This window comes from Mus musculus, chromosome 3, assembly GCF_000001635.26.
Source record: "Mus musculus strain C57BL/6J chromosome 3, GRCm38.p6 C57BL/6J".
Lineage (NCBI taxonomy): Eukaryota > Metazoa > Chordata > Mammalia > Rodentia > Muridae > Mus > Mus musculus.
In genome coordinates, this window is record NC_000069.6 from 132,771,149 (window position 1) to 132,795,116 (window position 23,968).

Consider the following 23,968-nt stretch of genomic DNA (forward strand, 5'->3'; position numbering starts at 1 on the left):
CATGGAGAAATAGTGTTTACACTTACATCCACACTTAGACAGTATTAGTACTCTTCTCTTCACAGTTGTGTTGGGAACAGAAAATATTGGCCCTGTAGGAATTCTCTACTTCTGACAACTTTAAAACAGTTTTAAAGTTTAACACTTATGAAACTTTTTCTAACAAAAGCATTTCTCTGTCAAATAGATATTATTACTATTATTATTGTTATTATTATTATTATTATTATTATTACTATTACTATATCATTATGAAATTTGGAAGTACCAAGATCCTGGGAGCACATAAAAGGAGTAAATCATGCCAGTTTTCTCAAATTCAATTTTGACCTGACTTCTTAGAGAAAACAGTAGATCCCTTCATAGCTCAGAAGGAAGAAGATGCGACCCTGAGGCACTATGGTCAGTGAAGTCACCTTCAGCAGAATAGAGATACAAAAGGTGTGTTGCTGTCTGTGTACTCTCTCATGAGGGCTCCTGGGAAGTGAGGAAACTCCTATCAAGATGAAGCAAATCAAGAAAATGAATGTCTTACCCCCGTTCAAAAAAAAAGTTAATATAGAGGAGAGACAAAAAAAAAAAAGGCCTTGCGTAATAGTGAAGGGATGTTCAAACATTGGAGATTCAGTAGACCTAAGCAGCCATCATTCCTATCAAGACAAAAGGGCTTCAAGAGAGACAGCATTTTAAATCTGACTTTGCTCACATAGCAAACATGAGATGTGTGTTTATCATGTTAAAGATATTTCAGTTTTTCTAAGAGATATGATACTGATCAGTGAGGATGAAGAAAGTGGGAGTTAGAAAAATTATTTCACTCAGTCACACCACACACACACACACAAAAGCCTTCTATCTTCATTCAAACCCGATGACCTCAACATGGGATTCAGGCTTTATTTACAAATGTAAGATTTTTTTTAATGCTGGTTCTGTGGGTGAGAGATTGGTCTATAAAAATGATTGCACAGCTGATGGCTTATAAGATACAATTGCATTATGCTTTAATTATGGGAAGATTGGGAGACGGACAGGTTAGATGAATGGAGAAAGGGACAGCCATTGTCGAATTGGGTGGGGCCTCTGCAGCCTTTCAGGGTTCACCGCACACCACACCAAGCTGCAGAGCTCGGGAATCAGATGGAGACTGGCATTTTCCTTTGCCAGTGGCGGGATGGAACAGTGCTGCTGATACGGATCGCTGACTTGATTGAAGCTTTTCTGGATGGCAGATGTGTCAAACTGATTTGAAGGCTGGAAATACAAAATATATGGACTAAAATTTTTTTTCTTTAGGGACTCCCTAGTATTAAATATACAAAATTTATATAACTGATCATTTCTTCTCTTTAGCTATTCAGTATTTAACCTTACTTATTGTAATTGAAAGTTTTCTAAAATAAATTGTTCATAGTTTGTTGTAGACATGTAGGGACAACTCTTATTTTTCTTGTAGTTGCTGTTTGTTTTCAGGCTGGTAATGGTAGAAATTTTTAAAAACACTGTACTGGCATCATGTTGAAATAAATTCATTTATGTCTCAAATCTTGTTTAAGTCTTTATATAATTGTATGTCAGGAATAACATGTAGAATGTGGATCTAAAATCTGACCTTTTTGTGCAGCCGTGGAACTAACCAGCTGTGAAGTTGGCAAAAATCGCTAAGAGCAGATAAAGTACTGCCTAGTGAGTGGCTGGTCTTTAGGAACTGCTGCTTATATTCCAAACCTAATGAACCAGGATGCTTTTGTGATCCTTAGTAGCTCACACTCCTACCTGGGCAACACACCCAACAGTCATGTTGCTTTCTAGTGTCTTAGTTCATTCTTGCAAAAGAAATGGCTGGAGTAGGGATAACCTGATGTCGGGGTCATTGTGAGAATTAAATGGACCAATAACATACAATAGAAAGCTCTGCCAGGAAGTAGGGACCCAGGAAATGCTGTTTTCTCTTCTCCAAAGATTCTCCATTTTGTGATGGCAAACAATCCCAGATCCATATGGCATGCACTTGCTAGCGGTCTATCTCTACAACAAAACACTTGAGACACATAGCTAAAAAAAAAAAAAAAGGAAGACTGTGTCGTCGGCTCACAGGTTCAGAGCTTTGAGTCTATGGTTACTTGGTTCTCCTGCCTTTGGGTCTGTGTATGGAGGTTGAACATTGGTGGCAGGAAACACATACCAAGAAAATAGCAAAAGAGAGCAAGAAGAGGGGGTGGGAATTAAATAGCCTTCCAGCCCTGCCAACCTCCTTCTGCCAGCCCCAGTCAGAAGTGTGCTTTGTCATTTAAGTTTGTCTATGTCCAATCAGGTCAGTAACCACACAGCATCTACCAAATCTAGTTCATGCCTGTCTCCACTTCTCCTTAAGAGAGCAGGAATCTTATGTCTTTGGATTTTTAAATGCATGTTTTTAATCTATTGCTTATCTAAACCGTGATGGAACTGCTGACAAAGTGAGACTCGTTCCGTTTCTTGGCTTTAGGAATGAATAAAATGCTAGCAGGTGCTGGACCCCGTCTCTGTCATCTGAGACTTCACTGTTGTGCTCCACCTTCCTCCTCTAGAAACAGTTAATTCTTCATCAGAATTGTTGGCCTCCTGGCTACAGTCCCCTCAAAAACCAATGATTGGCAGGAGTGATGAGCACATACATGCATTGCCTCTGCCTCAAAAGGAAAGGAAAGGAAATAAAAAGTCATTTTAAATCTTTGAATGCATTATATCTCTACATAAAAGCTCACTTAACTAAAGAAATTAAAAATGATGGGAAATGCCTAGATTGGTGTTTTGATCACCTTTCCCTGGATATATTATATTTAGTTACTAAACAGCAGTATAACTTTTAGTGTATTTTACTACAAGCTGTGGCTAGTCAACATCTGAGTCCTTTGTCTAATGATTCCTACGTCTAAGTCTCTATTTTAATTTGCAAAGGGGAAACATTTACTAGAGTAAATGTAGCAGGTTGTTAAATGAAACAAGTTTCATGGTATTTAGATGATATATTGAAATACACAAAGATGTTCATGCATACATAAATAATATCAAATCCCACACAAGATGAGATGGATATATTTAGGTACAGATATGATGATGTAATAATAACCAAATAACCCTTATATTTCCAATCACTTATGCACATTAATATTGTTTTTGTTGGGTTCCTTTCTATTTAGTTTTCATCCCATACAAATTTAGAAAAAAAATTACATTAACAATACAGTCTAAGTTCTACAGATTTTTCTCTCTTTGTATTTTCAACCTAGAAATTGACATTGAACGCTGCGTACGTGAGTCGGTCAATCTGTTTTGCTGGACTCCTAAAAGTGCTACATACAGACAGCATGCTCAGCCTCCAAAGCCAGCCTCGGAGAGCAGTGTAGTGCGAAGCTCAGCGCCTTACTTCTCTGCTGAGTGTACAGATCCTCCAAAGACAGACCTGGTACGTGTTAGCAGACACCTGTTACAAATTTTACCATCATTAGTGATCATAATACTGTCACTCGTGTTCTTTCAGTGTAGTTATCTCCTAGTATACAACTGTGTTCACATGGTTAATTCAGAAGAGCTCTGGCTCCTTTCATGTATAGTAATGAAGGTTGTTTGGACATGTTCCTCCAATGACAAATTTCGTTTTATTTTCTACATAAGCATACCAGCTAGTAATACATCAGCTTGTTATATGAGGTCATAGAAGCAAAGGAAGATTTCTTGAAACACATCAATATTAAGAGTTGTTGATATAATAGGAACATATTTGTTCATAACCAAGGAAATGATGTTGAGAAAACTATCCCATTATGTTTTCGATATTGGCCTTCTTATTAATCAAATTTACAAAATATGTTCAACCTAACTTTTATTTATAACTTCAGTGTTCCCAAGATCCCACTTTTATATTATCCTAGTGATTTTCATGAGATTGGCTTTCAGTTAATATGCATGCATTGTCTTAGTGGTAGCCAGGTGTACTGATAGAGTAGTAGGAGTAAAAAGGAGCGCTGTAATGATGAGACATTGCAGGCTTTGACTTGTTAAACAGTATTTTTCACAGTTAGATTTGTTTGTAGTTGAATATTTTTGCATGAATCCACCTTTTTACACTTGATATTTTCTATGATTTTTTTTATGTTCCATAAACCTGGATGCATCTATGTTTTGCCATTTCCAATTGCAGCCAATTTGTGTTTCTTAACAACAGACAAAGATCTGGGTGAGGAAGAGGCAACAGCTCCGTGGGTATATATGAGAAAGGTTATGATAAGCTGGTAAAGGATATCAAGAGATAGGAATAAGGACCTACACTAGGAAGTAAATACTTTCACTAGTCTCCCAAAGGTTGAGTAGGCCTCCCAAGGGGAGAATTGGCATTCATTGGGATAAAACGTAAATATTTAGTGTTATTCTAAAACTATTTTTCAATTTCATATATATGACTATTTTGTATGTGTCAATGTTTTGCCTGCTTGTATGTATGTGCACCACATATGTGTCTCGTGCCCCCAGAGGTCAGAAGAGTGTGTCTGATCCCATGGACCATGAGTTATAAATGACTGAACCACCATGTGGTTGCTGAGAATTAAACTCCAGTCATCTGGAAGAGCAACCAGTGCTTCAAAGCACTGAGCCATCTCTACAGTCCCTATATAAAATATTTTTAATCTGAGATTTGGTCCTCTTTCCTATTTTTAAGGTTCAAATTTAAATTTTAATATAAAGGGAAGTAGATAGAAAAAAAATCTGTGCTGATATTCATCAAAATTAGGATAATCCCAATTTAGACTCATGTAATGTCATACCATTGTGTTAGTTTTTTTTTTTTTCATTTTCATTTTTCTTGTTGTTGATGAGAGAGGAACTATGTGTCCTGGTTAGCCTGGAACTCACAGTGATCCTCCTGCCTCTACCTCCTGGGTGCTAAGTTTCAAGTCCTAAACTACCATGACCAGCTTGTGTCTGATTCTTTAAAATTATTTTACAGTAGGAAAAACATGTTCACTGTTTAGTAGATTTGGCCTCAAATTTTGACCCTGCCTGGTTTTTTGTCATGTAACATTGAATAAAATCCACAGTCTCTGCACTTACTATTTGTAAGTGCAAACACACGTGTTACTGACCTTATTTTGTGACAAAACACAGAGACACTCAAAGAACGAAGATGGTTTTTGTCTTGCAGTTTCAGAGGTGTTGGTCCATTATCTCAGGGGTTGTACAATAGAACAAAGTAGTTCATGTGATGAGCCAGGAAGCAGGAAAAGAGGGTAAAGAAAGAGGTTAGGCAAGACACAGCCCAAGGGACTCGCTTCCTCCAGCCTGGCCCTACTGCTGTCCTTCCCACCTCTCAGTAATGCCAGCATATGAGCCCACCCATGGTGTAATTCTCTCATCGCTGGAAGTGTCACAGACACACCAAGCAGTACACTTACTCTCTTCTAGGCATTTCTTAGTCCAGGCAAGTTGGCAAGATTATCACATCATAATACTTAGGTTTACCAAAGTCATTTTATAAATAATATACACAGTATCCAGCTCACTGTATGATATATACCAAGAATTTAAACTAGTAGCAATTTCTTTTACGTGCTTGGTAACGAAAGGCTAAAAAATTTCAACCTTGTAAACTATACAGACCTTTGTGACACCAATCTTCTGAATCCAAGTTGCTGTGTGACACAGGCCGTGTTCTTGGGTCCTCTGTCTTCCCAGTGTTGGCTGCAGTACCACCACTGTACGTTCAAAACGCACAAACAGTAAGGCAGCGGGGAGAGTTGGAGGCTGCTTTCTAAAGAAGGAATCTTCCTGGCAGTTTTACCCTAGTAATTTTAGTTTAAAGTTTCGCTTTGACCTTTACTTCTTAGTTTTAATTCCATTCTGACTTTCAAGCCACTAAAGAATTGCCAAAAGAATTATTTCATGTCCTGCCAAGATCTCTTCCATCCAGTTTTTCCTTAAATAGTAAAAAAAAGTCTCCTTGAGAATTTGGGTCGTAGTTTTCTAATTGAAGAAAACAGTAAGTAAAGGTATGAACTTTTGATGGATATGATGAAGTGGACATTCATTTGGGGTGTGTGTGTGCAGAGATCAGAGATCAGCTTGGGTTAGTGTTCCATCATATTTTGGGTGGGGTTGGAACTTCAAGTTTAGCCCAAGCGAACTGACCTCCTGCATCCACATTGCCGGTACTGGGATCACACATGCACCATGCTTGCTGTGTCTTCAGATCTCCTGCTGACATTGGCTCCTTCGGTTTGCACTGGAAGCATCCATTAGCCAACTGCACATTCCAGGCCACAAGGGTGAAATGGGTGGGGTTTGGTTTTTTTGGTTTTTTAAACTGAATGCACTTTTTAGAAAAAGATAGTAGTTAACTTTTCAATTTTTTTTAATCCCTTTGACAAATTTGATCAGCATATTCATTTATTTGTAAGTAGTATAACTTAGTTATATGCAGTCTTTGAAGAAGCAAGAATTATTCTTGTTTTTCATGATAACCTGATTAGGAACACATATAGTAGCCCAGGATTTTAAAAAATGAGTTTGGTTTCACTTGCATAATGGTAACTACTTGCTATTGTCATGAGCAAAACAGAACATTCAACTTAGAAGCAATGCTTTACATGCCAACTGGTCTTTTGAACATTTTATACTTCATGATGGAATCGCTTCTCAAAGTCAAATATAAATTCTGGATATAAAATTTAATCTCACTATATAAACTTCATATAATTTGAACAATTGAAAAAATAGTCTCACTGAGCTTTACAGTTTGCAGGTTTTCAGGAACATTTTCTTCCCTTAAACCAATCTCTAACGTATTGTGTTTTATTTTCATTTAAGAGTTAAAACAAGCTAATGAATTCAGTATAACTTACAAACAGCAATTTTAGCAAATTTCCTGTAGAATGTTTTGGGCCCTGGATAATTCAAGCGTATGTGCTAATCTATTCCACACAGTGCTCTACAGTCAGAGCTGCTCGGGATCTCACTGTTTCGTTCCAGTCTTACTAGGTGTACATCAGCATGTACAGTTACTTGTATACTCTTGAAGAAAGTGGATTGCTTCGTAGTGCAGTGCAAGGAAAACCACAAATATGTGCTTTCTTCTTGCTAATAGTACCAAGTGTAAAATATTAGCATAAGCCCAACTAAACCTTTGATTAGAATGCTCAGATCAGCAGGACACAGGGCCTTTGCATTTGCATCTGTCCTCCTGACTGTGTTCTCTACATATTCTACTTCTCAGCCCTTGGGGGAAGAGGGAAAATGACCACTCTAATGAGTCCTTTAACGGAGGAATTCAGTTCATTTTCATTCATTATTATTGATATGTAAGGACTCACTCCTGTCTGTTGTTACCTTTTTTTGAGATTCTCTTTCTTCCTTTATCCTTTCCTACTCATTTTGTGGTTTGGTAATGCTTGCTTGCTTTCTCTCTCTCTCACTCTCACTCTGTGTGTGTGTGTGTGTGTGTGTGTGTGTGTGTGTGTGTGTGTATGTGTGCGTGTGCATAGATGTGTGTGTATATGTATGCATGTATACAAATAGGTGACTTATTTAGCTCTTCACTTGTAAGAATTTCAAAATTTTCTTTCTTGAATTTCTCATTAATATCCCAATTATCTTTCTAATTTCATTTAATGGGTTATTTTTTTCTCATGGATTTCATTCAGTTTTTAAATGACTATTTAAAATGTTCTTTATGGTGTATTTCATCTGTGCAGGTATGAAATCGGTTATTAAAGAGTTTGATGTGTGCCTTTATAGGCATGGTAGCTTGAGTTTTCATATTTCCTGGGCTTCTGTATTGAGATGTTTTTCTATCAGATGGATCAGACTGAATGCAATTCTTGTTATATTTCTAAATTGGGACTACAGTGTAGTTTCCCTGTAGCTCCTTGGGCTATGATCAATGACTCTGCGTACAGTGCAGACTGAGGTGGGATCAGAAACTCACTAGCCTATAAGCCCCACAAGTGGGGGCATGAGCTCAAGCAGGTATAGTGCTGATAGCCATGGCTGCGAGGCACTCACTGTGTACTTACTCACACGTGGGAAGAGTGGACCCTATCAGGTGACCACAGTTTCATCAAATGCTGTTGGTTCTAGCTGTGCAAGGTCCCCTGCCAGCAGCCCTAGCAGTGGTAAGAAACCTAGCAAGCTTGCCCTTCAGTCTGGCAGTGACTTGGGTCCAGATTTCATTGGCAAAAACCCATAGCAGTAGCCCTGTGGTGCTCATACCCAGTCATAACTTTAGTAGACTATTAGACAAAGTATAGAGATAATAGTTTTACAGAAGGGGTGGCAAACAGAAACCACTGTGCTACTCTTTGCTGGCAACAGTGCTTGTCAAGGCTCTTGTCTTGCCTGGTATGAGCACCCAAGTTTGGAGTGACAACTGGATCTAGGGGGATTTCCTTCTTTAGAAGCAGTGTTTGCTGCTGTAGGGTAATGGTTGGGGCTTGAGTTGTTCAGGGCCCTGTAAACCAGGTGGCAGTAGAAACTTTAGGATTACCTCTACACTTTGTCTGTAACTGCCAGTGTAGCATAGTATAGTAAATAAGTGAGAGACAACAAGAAACAGCTGTCCTTGGCTTTGGTCCTGCCACTAACATGAGTTCACAAAGAGCTATGCAGAACCTGGGGCTTAAAAGCAGAGAGCTGTAGTCACAGTGATACCTTCCATCCCCCTGTATGAAGGTTGTTATCTCCTACAGTGCAGCTCACTCATTGTTCAGGTGGACTTCACAAAGTGTCTGTTCGTGTCCTATTAGTCAATGCAGCATAATGTCTGTGGAGTCCCAACAATGGAAATATTTAGGAGTTTATAACTCCTAGAAGAGTTCAAAATCAGACATCAGGTCACATCTCAAGATGGTCCCTGACTGTAGCACCTTAGGTGTTGAATGTATGACATATGAGACTCTTTTTCCAAATCTAAGATTTCATGTTTCTTATGGACTACAAGCCAGTGTCCACTACAGGGCTAACTTGATGGTCATGAATTCCTATACTATGCTTTAAAAAAAAAAAAACAAAAAAAACATTTTATGACAGTTTGGTTGGGTATATTAGAGTGGGCTTGCACTTGTGATCTTTCAAAATTGGAAATACATCTGTCTAAGCCCTTGCTTTTGTGGTTTAAACTGAAAGTCTATTGTTATTCTGATGGGCTCTTCTTAATCTGTAGTGTGACCTTTCTTTTCTATGGTGTATTCTATTGTGTTAAATTGCAATATAAAACTATAACATATTATAGATTGACTTCATTCTTTTATTCAGCTGTTTATATTCTCCCGGAAAATATTGGAATCTTGGATCTGTCCTATCATATTTATAATCATTATTTTGAATTTACCTGGAATTTTCTCTAAGTCATTTTGATCAATGTTTAGTAATTTGTGGTTGACAGCTTTTGAAGGAAACAAGTTTTGTTGGTTTTTTTTTTTCATGTTCCTTGTGGTTTTGTTATGAGATCTCAGTTAAGTTATTGTTTAAGATTTGTTGCTGTTGATCTTTTTCTTTTAATTCAGGATGCATCTCTTCTTTCAGTGGATGTGCTTATAGCGTTAGAGACTGGGTCATTGAACAGTTGTGGTGACATTTTCATTTGGTAGGCTGGTGTTCCTGTCCACAGACTGTCTCCAGTCTGCAGGTGTGGGAAGAGCTTTCACAGCAACAATTACTACCCAGTAGTTAACCCAGTATGACTAAACAGAGTAGTGGGTAACTGGAAACAGGCACATGCTAAGTACAGGTTAGTTTAAGGAGTGAAGGACTCCATTAGTACTGCCTGGGCTAATGCATTAGTATGAGAGAAAGGGAAGGAAAGGGTGAGCAATCACAGTAAGGCTGGTGAGAAATGTTGGGTTGTTAGAGGGAAGTAGAGGAGAGACATTCATAGGAATTAAAATAGTTGAGACAGAAAAAAAAAAGTGGGTAGATGTGTGGGAGCTTTGGTTAGCATTAGACTTCTAAAGAGAGGTAAGGATATGTGCCCAGATATCGTAAACCAGGTCAGCGTCTGGCCTTTGGAAAATATGACAGTAAGAGGAAGGGATATGAGAGAGAGAAGGAAGAAAAGGAGAAAGGCACTAACAGTAGGGAATAGTGTTGGCTTCCTATGCCCTACTGTACTGTATAGAAAAGACTTATCTGTAGAGAGAGGCTGCTAGGTGGAGGTAGAAGATAATGGACTCTCAGTGAGATGAAGAATTGCTGTAGTAGGGAAGGAGAGCTGGATGGAGATATTCAGAAAATGAGATCACTGGCCTGAATGCCTTTTGTTTCTTCATGGATCCACTGGATTGTTTGTTTGTTTTTCTCTCTGATCCTGGTCTAAGCTGTGCTGCATATGCTTTTAAAGGGAGTTTCCAGCTTCTTTCGCATGTAGGTTTTCTTGGTTCTTTTCTGTTGGTTGTGGACTGTGGGCTGTGAACAACTAAGACAAATTCTGCCCCACTGTGGTTGCTGAGGCCCCACAGGGTCAGGAATGGCTGGTTGTATGATTCCCAGAGCACACTGATTGGTTGATGTTTGTGTTTAGTTCCTGCTTTTCCCTGTGGTGAAGTTGATGGGAGCCCCTCCAGAGTAGTGGGGGGCCCCTTCTTTCAAATCCATGCTAGCGCTACGTTTGCAATTATTTTAGTGCAGTTAACCTGGAATAAAATGCAGCAAGCAAGGCCAGTCTGGTGGTAGAGAAAGTCCATGTTTAATTATAGCAGAGGTTTGTTGACCAGCAGAGCCTGACCCTGGAGAAGTAGTTGATTGATTGTCAATTATTCTTGTTCCCTTTATTTCCTAAACTGTTATCCACTACTCCCTCTGACGGGGCTCCTAGTCCACCATGTTCCAAAGGTTTTTGTGTTGTTCTAAAAGGGGAATATTCTTTTTCTTTTCTCTCTCTCATTATTAAAGTGAATTTTGGATAGTATTTATTCTTTTAGCAGATATTCATTGAGCACATGCTCAGTACCTGATTCCTTTCACATTAATGTGGACTGTATCTGTTCCAAGTACCTTGGTAAATACATGGACATGAAGAAAGTTGGTTTGGAATCAGGAGAACAAAGAGGAAGAAAACCTGCAGTGTCTGCCATGCCTCATTTACAACTGCGTTCTTCATTTTCTGAACCTAGTTGTTATTTAAAGCTGAGCTCCTCAAGTCTAGAGTTAGCAAGATTTTTATCATTTTATATAAACATCCTTTCTCCCAGTATCAGTTCCAGATTTGGGATATCACTTAATTCAGTACACCAGAAAACTATTTTGGCAGATGAAAATAATGTATCAGAACGGGATAAACAATAAAGCATTTATTAGAGAGTAAGTTGAACTAAACGTTAACTCAAATGCTTTGTGAAATAAGACATTTAAGTAAATATTGTAACCAAATAGCTTGAGAATACGCCTCACTTTCCAGGTCACGGAGCTGTAAATTAGGGGTGCATGTCCATTATTGCTTTTCCCGGTGAACCATCGTGTGCTCCTCATTTTTAAAAACATGGAATTGTTTCCCTGCAGCCATCTAAAACTTAGAAATTATAGTTGGTACTTTTCACTATCTTTTAAAACATGTGCTTTTTATCATTTTGTGAAATTATCTTGGAGAAATGAGAATTTGTAGTGGCATATCAAAGTGCTTGCTGTCTGGGTTATAACCCTCAGTGTGGTCACTCCAACTCATCGCCTTGTAAACACAGCTCTCCCTTCCCACTGTATGCAAGGATCTTCTGGATACAGCCATGTCCTGTAAATGCCACAGTGAAATGAGCACAGAAAGTGTGTCCATGGTCAGACAAAACGTGTACCAGGAGAATTATGAATGCATTGTGTTGATGAGGATTGGAGGTGATAGAAGCAGAGTCATGATAGAGTTCTTAATAGAAAATAAAAGAAAATACTAATTATTTTCTTTTTGGCGAAAGTAACATTGGCATGATATAGGGCAGAGTATTTGAAGAGGGTTTGGTCCAGACTGGCAGCTGAGCTGATGTGAGACAGGGGCATGTCTCCACAGGCAGCAGGCAGTTCTCAAAGCACAATTAGCATCCCCACATGAAGTTGCAGGGAAGGCTGCAGTGGTGACAGTTTTCCTGAGCAGCCTGATTTAATTCAGTGTTGATTTGACACAGATCTTCTAGCAATGTTTCTCCACCAGTGAGTCTACAGAATACATTTCTCCATGGAGAGTGATGGGCACAGCAGCCTGACTCCAGCTCGCTAATGAATATCTGGGGTCTTGCACAGAGATGTTCCTTATACAACCTCAAAGTTCAGAGATGTCATTTCATGAATCACTGGCATTCTGTGACATTTAAAGAGAAATAGATTCTGGCACAATTCTACAGATGGGGTGGCAACGAGAGACACCACTATACACAGGATCCAGGAAGCCTAATGATGTTCAAAGTATCCCGTTTATTCAGGCACTCAGTGTAAGTATATTCATATAAGATACCCATATAGGATAAATAAACAAACAATTTCTGTGACATGAGTTCAGAAACCACAGTTAAACCTAGGTATACAATTTTAATTTTGATGTTTTTTAGTCTATTTTGTACACATACTAACACAGACTGAGGCTGTAAGAAAAGTGAAACCAGAGCTTTACCTGCAACTCACACACCTGAGAGAGTTCTAGCAAGGAGGGGGTTCCTGTTCTCTCAAGCACAAGCGAGTAAAGTTTAGCTACCATTGTTATTTGTGTGTTTGTGTGTGTGTGTGTGTGTGTGTGTGTGTGTGTGTGTGTGTGTGTGTGTGTGAGAGAGAGAGAGAGAGAGAGAGAGAGAGAGAGAGAGAGGAGTTGTCATTCAGAAGTCCTATATGAATCAAGCAAAATGACCACTTACCAACAGACAATCAAGTCAAGATAACAAACTACTAAACTTTTTTCTAAAATATTTATTTATTTATTATATGTAAGTACACTGTAGCTGTCTTCAGACACACCAGAAAAGGGTGTCAGATCTCATTACAGATGGTTGTGAGCCACCATGTAGTTGCTGGGAATTGAACTCAGGACCTTCGGAAAAGCAGTCAGTGCTCTTCTTAACCGCTAATCCATCTCTCCAGCCCCTCTATTAAACTTTTTTATTTATCAAATGGCTAGTTTAATATGAAGATGTTTATTTTCTTGAACAAACTAAATTACTTTTTGATTCTAAATATCCCTTTATAGTAAACAAGATTTATACTCATATTTTTGTTATTTTTCAATTACATTATCTTTTAGAGTTTCTTTTTCCATACCAAGAAGCTATTAAAGTCCAAATTGTGCTACAAATAAATTTACAGATAGGAAATTTTGATATGTTATTTTTTGAAAAAAACAAAGTATGTCTTTTTCTTTTTCCATACCAAGAAGCTATTAAAGTCCAAATTGTGCTACAAATAAATTTACAGATAGGAAATTTTGATATGTTATTTTTTGAAAAAAACAAAGTATGTCTTTTTGTTTCTTAGCATCCTTTTAAGTTACTTGTAGCATGATAGAGCTTTAACCCTCTTGCATTGCACGTATTTGTCTAGTGTCTGCATGAGTCTGTCTGGGCACATCTACCACATGAACATGCTGAGGTCAGAAGACAGCTCCAGGGGCTGATTGCCTTCCACCATAGGGTTCCAGGTCTCAGCGGTAGCCAGGCGCAGCACCAGTCACCTTCAGCCACTGAGTCACTTCTCTAGCTGGTTATTGAGATGCGCCCTCATCTTGAGATGTTTATAGCAGGTTCAGTGTCTCGAGCTTTAACTTTGCTCTCCCTGTGTGTACACGTTCCGTTTTCCTTTTTTTTTTTTTTTTTTTTTTTGGTCAAAACCTAGGTGGCTATAGCCATGTGTACTTACATCTTGATCCTTTAGTCTGCTCTACTCTGTTTGTATCTGGTTTTCTGCCAATACTGTGCAGGTTTTTTCTTTTGTTTGGGGAGTGGAAGGAAAGGATTTATTTTCCTACACTTCCATATCACAGTCCATCATCAAAGGAACTTAAGGCAGGAACCTAGACGCAAGAGCTGAAACAGAAGCCATGAAGGAGTCCTGCTTGCTCCTTATGGCTTGCTCAGCATGCTTTTGATAGAACCCAGTTTTGTCATAGATTACCTTTATTGCATTGAATGTACTCACATAATCCCTAGTTTTTCCAGGACCTTCATCATAAAGGGATGTTGGAGTTTGTCAAGTGGCTTTTCTGTATCTGCTTATGTAGGACATCATGTGATTTCTGTCCTGACCTGTGCATTTTAACCAATTAATTACTCACTGCTTTTAAAATAGAGTAGTGATTTTATTTCTATAAGTAAAATTTGTGAACACTTAAGTATGTCATAATTTGCAAAGAATAATTTTTAAATATTAATGGGATATATGTATCAAATTACATGTTTACATTCTATAGACAATATAGTATCTTAAAGATTTACTTCATCACAAAAAGATTGCCTGTAGCTTTTAGCAATATTTCCTTGTCTTGGATTGCTTATTATTACACTTTCAACTTTTTATTGGTTGTGAATTTCACATCATACACCCCAGTCCCACTCATCTCCCCCTCCCCTCATACCTGCCCTCCACTCTTGCAACCTAACCCCCAACAGAGAAAAAAAAGATCTTAGTCTGGAAGCTGTAGTGTGCCCCCATAGTACACCCTTTTGTCCATACTTATTTGCTTGCAAATATTCTTTGGCATGAGTCATTGGTCTGGTACAAGGCCTCTGGCTTCTGCTGCTTTATCAATACTAGATCCTCACTGGGATTCCTCTCAGCTATCCTGTTGTTGCTCTGTGTCATGGAGATCCTGTAGTTTTGGATCTATAAGAGCAGCCGCTTCATGAACTCCAACAATTCATCGGTGGAGTAGATGATGGGGTATGCCAACTCAAAGGTCTGAGTCTAGACCTGAGAGGTATCTGAGCTGGTCAGCCTGATGACTCTCCTGCACTCACACCATTGGGCTGGCTCACCTTCAACCCACACGTCCAGGGCCAGTTCTACTGTGCTTCCCAGGTGAGGTACAGAACACCCTGTTCCAAGTACTGCAGCAAGTAAGGGGCAGGGACAGCTCTCCTGCTCTCAACCCCAGGGCCAGCTCTCCTTCCTGCTGTAGGTGGTAAGAGGAGAGGGGGAAGGAAAGGGATCTCTCTTGCCTATGCTGCTGCAAGGCAGACAGATTGCTGGGACCCCTCTCCTGTGCTCATACCCTGAGGCCAGCTCACCCTCAACTCCCACAGAGGCCTGCTCCCCCAAGCACTGCAGCTGGCTAGGGACGAGGCACCGCTCTTGCTCTCATGGCCCCAGGGCCAGATTTCCCATGTTCAAGCAAGGGATTGGGCTAGTTCTGCATAGCCCTTAGATCAGCATATCCCTGGGCAACAGCTGCGACCAGGGACATCCACCTGGCCTCAGGTGGTAACAGACATCTGCTGCTGCGGGCCCACTGGCCCAGACATGGGCCTAGTGGCAGCATAGGCCAGGATCCCTGGGACTGTGGTCCCAGGAGGCATCACCAGCTACTCACATCAGCTGTTCCTCACTACCCTCCAGTCTCCAGGTCTGCCTCTCTTCATTGTGCCCACATCCTTCTGGTTCTCTTTCTCTTCCATTTCTCCACCACTTACTTGCTCCCCTTAGTGGTGCCCAGAGTCACTGAGTGCCCAGAGTCATCTCAGGAGTGGTCTCAGGAGTGCTGCGCCCTTTGGTGCATTATGACACTGGGCAGGGGTAATCTCAGACATGCTCTACCCCCAACCCCAGCCTACACAGTGCCCAACTTTGGTCATTTCAGCCTAGCTCCCTGTCCAGACCCCATGGTGCCCGTCTGGTGGACATCTCGGCCTCACTCCTTGCTGAGGCCTACCCAAGTGGCCCCATTTGAGGGTGGGCTGTCTCAGGCTCACTTCTGCCAGGGACCCATGGTCCTAGGTAAGGGTTCTTCTAGTCTCTTTCTCACTCTCTGCCCTGGGAGCCCTTCCAGGCCTGTGTTGTGCTGGACTGATGGTTGTCTCAGGCTAGCTCCCAGTGTGAGCCCCCAGGTACCAGACTGGTGGTCAGCTCAGACTTGTTTTTTTTCAGGGAATGTTAGACTACTAATTATTCATCTGGTCGTAGGTCAGAATACTGAGTGTAGACATAGCCTCTTTCTTCTCTGCCATCTACTGATTCATGCCCATACCTCTAGGAGCTTATTATCACATTTTAAGCTACATTACACCAGAAAGGAGATATGAAGATCTTTAGTTTAACAGTTTTAAAGTTAACTGTATCTCATCTAAATATTGTAGTAATTCACCTATATATAATAACTGATCATTTTAATTAGAATTTCTGTTCTGTTTGGTAGACTTTTGCATATAAAATAGTTTATTGAGTTTTCTCTTTATTGGGACAATGTTTGTAGTATGTTTATGCAATGCATTTTTAGTAATTAAGTACATGTATATAATGTATAGTAATGCAATCAGGGTAATAAGAATTTCCATTCCTTCCAAACACTAATCATCTTCATATGTTGGAATTTCATACTTTTATGGTCACATTGAAATATGTCATTGATTGTTTGAACCTATACTTACCCTTCTGTATATGTAATAGAGAACCCAGAACTAAGTCTTCTTCCCAGCTGTGGTTCTGAGAACTTCTTTTGATTCACTTTCCAAGTCTCCCGTGACCACAGTCCCATTCCATTGCTCACGACACTGACTTACAAGTTTACAGAGATGACAACATGTGGTATCTCTGTCTGACTTTCTTCTCTTAGCATAATGAAACTAATTCTATCCATGTTGCCCAAAATGGCAGTTTCATACTTTATGGCCGAGTCATGCTCTTATCATATTTATGTGCACACTTTCTTTACTGACTCATCTACCCAGAGCATTTAGGTAGACTCCATATCCTAGTTGTGTGAACAGCACTGCAGTGAACATAGGAGTACGTGCATCTTTTTTTTTAGATTTATTTATTATTATCTCTAAGTACACTGTAGCTTGTAGGATCTAAAAGGGGAGCCCTGGGGATGGGGGGGGGGCGTGAGGGAAAAGGTCCACACCCCGCCAGAGTTTCCCTATGCTCTGGTCAGTCAGGCGTGGGAGGGCTGCTACCTACCCTTTCCACTCATCCCTGGGTGGACATCCCTCTATCCTACTCTTCAAAGGGTGGCCAAGGGGCAGCCCTACCTAGGGACCCCGGAGCTACCTTGCTAAAGCCCGGGGTTATGGGAGAGCGGGATGAGGGAAGCGGTTCCCAACACTGACCAGAGTGTGCAGCGGATCTTAATGGAGCAGAGACTCTCTATGGTTTAAGAGCTTTATTATAGATATACAGGGAGAAAGAGAGAAAGTAAAAAGAGAGAGGAGGGAGGGAGAGGGAGAGGGAGGAAAGGCTAGAGAGAAAGAGAAAGGAGAGAGGGTATGAGAGAGAGGGGTAAGAAGGAGACAAGTGAGAGAGTAAGAGAGCAAGGTGGACCTGAACACCCCTTTTTAAGGTCTTCACTGTTGCTAGGTAACTGAGGAGGAGTTTAGCCTGAAGGTCAGACGCTTGGGTCATTGCCTACCTGACTACTGACCTTGCTTCTCTTGGGGCTGTGGGGGCAGTAACTTAGGCAGGGGCCAGAGTTCCAGGAGCATGAGGGAATGCCTATCGTGTCATGAAGGTGAATTATGACCATCAGGGTTCAGACCTCAGCTCAACTGGATACCAGCCTGCAATTCCCCACAGTAGCTGTCTTCAGATGCACCAGGAGAGGGCGTCAGATCTCATTATGGATGGTTGGGAGCCACCATGTGGTTGCTGGGATTTGAACTCAGCACCTTTGGAAGAGCAGTCGGTGCTCTTAACCACTGAGCCATCTCTCCAGCCCCCACATGCATCTTTGTGGTACAAAGATTTTGTCTCCTTTGCATGTGTTCCCAGTGGTAAAATTACCATATCATTAGAGCACATCCAGTGTGGTTTTCTGAGGAATACTATATGGTATTCCATAAAGCCTATCCAATTTACATTCCCACCGCCCTTTCTCCCCATCTGTATCCTCATTTGCTATTTTTGTCTTTTTTGATAACAGCCTTTCTAATTGGGATTGGATGATATATCTTAGTGGTTTATTGTCATTGTTATTTTGAGAAAGATAGAATCTCACTATGTACTCTTGTACACCTGAGGTACTCTTGAGCTCACAACGTGCCTGCCTCCCTCACCAGTGCTGAGAATACAGACTTGTGACACCACTTTCCCAAGCTTTTGATTTGCTTTCCCTGATCATTATGAGACTGGACATTTATTAAATACACCATCTTCTCTCTACTGTATACTGGTATCTTTGCTAAAAATAAATATATATTTGGCCATATGATTGTAAATTAATTTAAATTTTTATTGTGTTTTTTCTGTGTGTGTCTGTCTGTCTGTCTGTGTAGTATAACAGTACCTCACTGTTTGGTTATAATAACTTTGCAATATGTTATTTTTGAACCATTACGCCATCCCTGCAGTGAGTCACACTGGACCATGGTCTTTGGTCTTTTTAATGTAATGCTGATTTTTTAACGCTACTGCTTTGTAGAGAACATTGGCATGTATGGTCATCAGGGTAAATGTTTTTAGTTTTCCTGTGTGGGGGATCTTTATATGGTTCTGATACTAAGGTAATGCTGGCTTCAGAAGAAGAAGTTGGCAGTTCTTCTCATTTCAGTTAGAGAAGAAGTTTAAGAGGAATTTGAATAAGTCGTTTAAATATTTTGCGTAGTTCAGCAACAAAGCTCTCATGTTCTTGAGGCTTTCCTCAGATGGGAGATTTTAGTTATTGTTTCAGTGTTGCTGCTCACTATTTGCATATTTAGATTTCTAATTTGATAGTGTGTATTCAGAAACGTATCCATTTCTTGTAGGCCGTCCACATTGTTAGTATCTAATATGGGTCTCTCATGGTCCTTTGCATTTCTGTGCTGTGAGAAACCTTGTTTCATCTCTGACTTTGAGTCTTCTCCATCTTCCTTGTTAGAGCAGAACATTTAGTCGTTCTCATTTACCTTTTCAAAACCCACAGCTCCATCACTCAGCATGCTGGTCACAGAACATGGTGGCCCATGTCTGTCATCTCCCCACTGTGGAGACAGACAGGGAGATCTAGGTCACCTGGGCTGCAAAGGCAAAGCCTGTCTTATAAACAACAAGAAGCTGCTTTGATTGATTGTAGTTTTTAAAATTTCCATTCTGGTTGTCAGTCTTTTCTCTCGTTTGGATTTTCTTTGCTCTCACTCCAGATTGTTAGTGTGCTGCGGAGTCTGTGGGGTAGCGCCTTTGATTTGCCCATGTACTACTGCATGCTTCTCTGTAATGTGCTTCTTTACCCAGACTTCATAGACTCTGGTATGTTAGGGTCATTTTCATTCTTATAGCATTTTGTATTTCTTTTTTAACTTCTCCAGTTAGCCACTGGACTTTTAGGAGCGTGTTACTGAATTCCCATCTATGTGCATACTTTCTACTGTGGCCACTCTGTGCTTCTCTCCCATTATGAGAAAATGTCACGGTTTCAGTTTGGTTTGGTTTGGTTTGGTTTAAAGATGTATTTATTTTATTTATATGAGTACACTGTAGCTGTCTTCAGACACACATCAGATCCCATTACAGATGGTTGTGAGCCACTATGTGTTTGTTGTGAATTGAACTCAGGACCTCTGGAAGAGCAGTCAGTGCTCTTAACCATTGAGGCATCTCTAAAATTTCCCATAATTTCTGTTTTTAAAAGTTTATTAAAACTTAGCTAGGCAGTGGTGGCATACACTTTTAATCCCAGCACTCAGGAGACAGAGACAGGTACATCTCTGTGAGTTGGAGGCCTACTGGGTCTACAGAGTAAGTTCCAGTATACCCAGGGCTACAAAAAGAAACCCTGTCTTTTGAAAAAAAAAAAAAGTCTGTGTTTTTATATATATTGCCTGACAGAACATCTTAAGGGTAGAACTATTTATTTGGGTCCTGGCTTTATTGATTTCTGGACCCATAAGCTTGAGCAGAATATAATGACAGTAGGAGTGTATACTAAGGGATCTGTTTACTCATGGCTGGATAAAAGAAAAGAGAGGGACTGTAGAAAAGAGCAGGACAATTTATTGTCCTCATTAACACAGTGACACACTTCCTCTAACTGGGCCCAACCTCCTGACGTAACCACATCCTAATACCATCATATTATGAATCATCAACCAATCGCTACACTATGTCAGTACCTTCATAAGCAAACTTTCCGTGGAAATTCCTTTCAAGCACACCCAGAAATGTGGTCTACTAATCACTTAGATGTCTATTTGATGTTTGTACTAGCCACCACATTTGATGATGTGCCCTAAAGATTGTTCCGTGCATTGATAAGAGAGGGAAAACATGTGTCCTACTGCTGTTGGATGAAAAAAAAAATGTGTCCTATTGCTGCTGGTAAAAGATGTATACATGGAGGAATAGGAGGCAGAGACAGGAGAACCCCAGAGACTCATTAGCCAGCAGGCCTGGTACACAACAGTGAAAATTAAGAGACCCTGTCTGAAACAAGATGGAAGGTGAAGACCACTGCCTGCACTTATCCTCTGACGTCACACATGGGACCACATTCACATGTGACAGCAGGAAAGAGGAAAACACTTGGTTAAAGCTCCATGTTGGTAGCTTGCAGGCGGTCCTTTGGATTTTTTATACATAGTCATCCATATAGTTGGAGCTGTGAAAAATCACTGAGATTGTTCTCAATACACTCCCTTTTCATCTGCTGGGATTCCTGTAGTGTGAAAGTTGTCCATTTGGTAGTATTCCATAAAGTCCATAAGTTCTCTGTTCTTTTCATTCTCCCTCCTTTTCCTATCTAACTACTGCTATGCCTGAGGTTAACTCGGAAGGCGTGTCCTCCACATCAGAAACCCTTCCACTTGTTGTAGTCTTTTGTGGAAGCTATTACTTTTTTTTTTTTTTTCAGGGTTTTAGTTCGAAGATCAGTCTTTGTTTTTTGTTTGTTTGTTGTACAGATTCTGTGTCTTTGGTGAATTTCTCACTTGTACCTTGAATTGTTTTTCTCATTTCTTTGTATCATTCATGTGTTTTGCTTTGTATGTCACTAAGTTCAAATCATTGCTTTACATTTTTTTTCAGGCATCCTTAGCTTTTTCTCTGAGATCTTTTTCTGAAAGATTGTTTTCGTTAAGGGCATTAGGCTTCCTCTGATGCTCTCTCCTCGAACTGATGTCTACATATTTGGTGTAATATTTACTTACTCTGACTATTTTATGAAGTAGCTTTTGTACGAAAGGTTTTGTTTGTATGGATCTATCAGTTGGTAGGTGCATCGGGTTCAGTTATAGGCAGCTCACTAGCACATCTCTCAGTTTCTTCAGCTTTGGTGTCAAGTGTCTAGAATGCAATGATCCCAAAATTGTCATAGGTTTTCAGTGGACATAAGCAAAGTGACATGTCCATTAGCAATACATACTTGAGCCCTGGTGGCACCAGTGCTTGCAGTTGTATTTGTAGTGTTGATGATGCAGAATATGGAGAGAACTATCCCTTGGTCCCTCAGTACAAGAAGAGCAATGCTATAGTTTCTAATAACACCTACCATAGTTCCTGATCTATAGAAAGTGAAGACATTCTCCAGGACCTTCAGGATAAATGCAGGAGATACCTGGGCCTCTGACATCAGCAACCATTCCTTAGAGCCATATTCTTAGAGAATAGTGTAGAACTTTCTCTCTGACATCTAGGATGAGTACAGGTCATGCTGACTTCTGTGGTAATAGTAACCTTGAACTCAACATTGTGGAACCTAAACTCTATGATACTTAGGTCCCATGAGGCAATCCCCATTTGGTGCTTGGTCTCACAGCACTGTTAGCTGGTTTTATAGAGATTAGAGCCATAGCTGATGCTTTCACCAGATCCCAAAACATCAGCATAAATGGTCTCAGTTCTGTGTACTGTAGAGGAAGGGGCATGGAACATTTGAATTTGTGGCACTGGTCTCCGCCCTCTTTGAGTTATAGGATGTAGAGGAGACTTTTTCTATTTTGTGTAGGTTAGTATAAGTGGTGATGGGGCTTGTAGCTGTGATATCTGCCTTCTGTATGGATGGAAATATCCTCAGGAAATTTCAGTAAGAATGAGACATGTGGCATTTGTTGATGCAGTCCAGGACCTGCTATAGATAAAAGGGACCTTCCCCTTGGTCCAATGGACAATCTTGAGTCAAGCCTCTCTGTACTAAGTTTAATCTGCAGGCCATAGACTAGGACAGAAAGCTTTCCCATTCCCCATTGTGTGTTCTGATGGTGCCAAGGGCTGACGGGGCCTCTGATGGCCAGTTTACTAAAGTTTTAGAGTAGCGATGTATCTTTCCAGTCTCTGGAATGACCTGTGAGGAAATGCTGGGATTTGCATTAGGAGCTGCAGTGTGGAGGTAGGAAAGAAACCTCTCCTAATACCTGCAGGTCCAGCTCATGCTGGACTTGGACATGTAGTAGAGGCATCCTCTTATGCTAAAACTGCAGGATGCCGAGATGGCTGTCCTTTAGTCCAGTGAAGTCCACTGGAGAAAGCTGCTGGTTGGGTCAGGCAAGATGACATCAGGTAATTCCTTCTTTGGAACAGAGAGGTCCCTAAAGCAGCCAACACCCAGACTGGATTTAAGTGTTCTAAAACTGTGGAGTCTGTGCTGGGACTGCTGGCTAGATGCTAAGTGTGTGCTGCAGGTACCTGAATACCATGAGGGAGTCTCAGCAGGGAGACAGACTGCATACATACCATGAGGGTGCCTCGGCAGGGAGACTGCAGAGCTTGCCATCTGTGTTGCTGTTACCTGAGTCACCTTTCTGACTCAGTCTTCAGCTGCCCAGCTTCCTTGCTGGTTTCCAGGTTTCCCTCCCTCTCCTCAAAGCACAGATTTTCCTTTGTTCCACACCAAACACCTGTTTTACCATCCTGGCTACACTTTTGTCTATTTTTCTTCTAAAAATATAGTATTTGTTTATTCTCAATTTGTGATTCAGAGATTAAATGAATTGTAAAATTACATCTGAGATTCTTTTATCTTCAATAAGACAATATTAAACACGAGAGCTAATTTAACTTAGTTGAAAGGCAGCCTTCAGATTTGTCAGTTCCATTCCATAATATGCACTGTTATGTTATAATTTCAAGGTACATCTTCATGGTCTCTGGTTTGGGGCTTGGCTGTGACATGAATAGCCTTGCTGATCTCATCACAATTAAAATGCCTTCACATATTTGAAAGAAGTGAGAAATGCAGCTAAATACATTATAGACTTTGATGCTTCTGAACCCAAACTCCCATGAGCATTGTCTGGCTTGGCTTATAGTGCATTCAAATAAGCAATTAGTTATTAAAAACAGCTGAGTATCCCTCCTTTGCTTTCTGTCTCCTCTGCTGAAACTTTGGAGGCTTTTCACTTGATATAAATGGTTGGCTGCCATGGTAGAAAATAAACATTGTGTCCTAGTTTACTTTCCATTGCTGTGATAAAGACCACAATCCATCATCGGGGGAGTCCGCACAAGCACTGGAGGCAGGCACCGAGGTGGGGACCATGAAGGGACTCTGCTTATTGGCGTGCTCTCCATGGCTTACGCAGTCTGCTGTCTTATACAAACAAGGGCCATCAACTCAAGGGTACTACCACCCACAGTGGATGAGCCCTCACGCGTCTATCATTAGTCAAGAAAATGCCCACAGATTTGCTTAGAGATCAATCTGACAGAAGCATTTTCTCAAGTGAAGTTTCTTCTTTTCAGATGACAAAAAAAACTAACCAGCAAACATTTCACCAGAAATTAAGAGTAATAATAAAACAGTATTGACCTCACTTGATACCTTGTTCTTGATGTGGTCATAAGAATGAATTGGTAGAGCTACAGATTTTCTTCTCAAGCCTGTGCCAAAGCTTCTATCAGAGACCATTTGGACCGT

At 40.4% G+C, this 23,968-nt stretch overlaps 1 protein-coding gene, 1 long non-coding RNA gene and 1 pseudogene across 6 annotated transcripts in view; 1 reads left to right on the forward strand and 2 right to left on the reverse strand.

Annotated features, from left to right (window-relative positions):
- The window catches only part of Tbck (TBC1 domain containing kinase), a 157,576-nt gene that overhangs the window by 87,036 nt on the left and 46,572 nt on the right, over positions 1–23,968 (forward strand). For 3 of the 4 annotated variants that reach the window (XR_001783696.2, XM_030252639.1, NM_001163455.2), the window contains one exon: positions 3,273–3,448. The exons of the other annotated variant lie outside the window; for it this stretch is intronic. Coding sequence is in view for 2 of the 3 variants with exons in the window: in XM_030252639.1 (XP_030108499.1) it covers positions 3,273–3,448 (176 nt within the window). In the remaining variant the exon portion in view is untranslated. The remainder of the gene's footprint in view (positions 1–3,272; positions 3,449–23,968) is intronic. 4 annotated transcript variants of the gene reach the window in all.
- Positions 980–6,336, reverse strand: Gm30294. 2 transcript variants are annotated; one of them, XR_376096.3, is made up of 3 exons: positions 5,124–6,336; positions 3,297–3,466; positions 980–1,254 (listed from the first exon to the last, which is right to left on the reverse strand). It is a non-coding gene; the product is annotated as a predicted gene, 30294 (long non-coding RNA). The 2 variants fall into 2 exon arrangements; XR_376095.4 differs by having other exon boundaries at positions 3,344–3,466; positions 5,124–6,333.
- Gm22322 lies at positions 16,077–16,187 on the reverse strand (annotated as a pseudogene).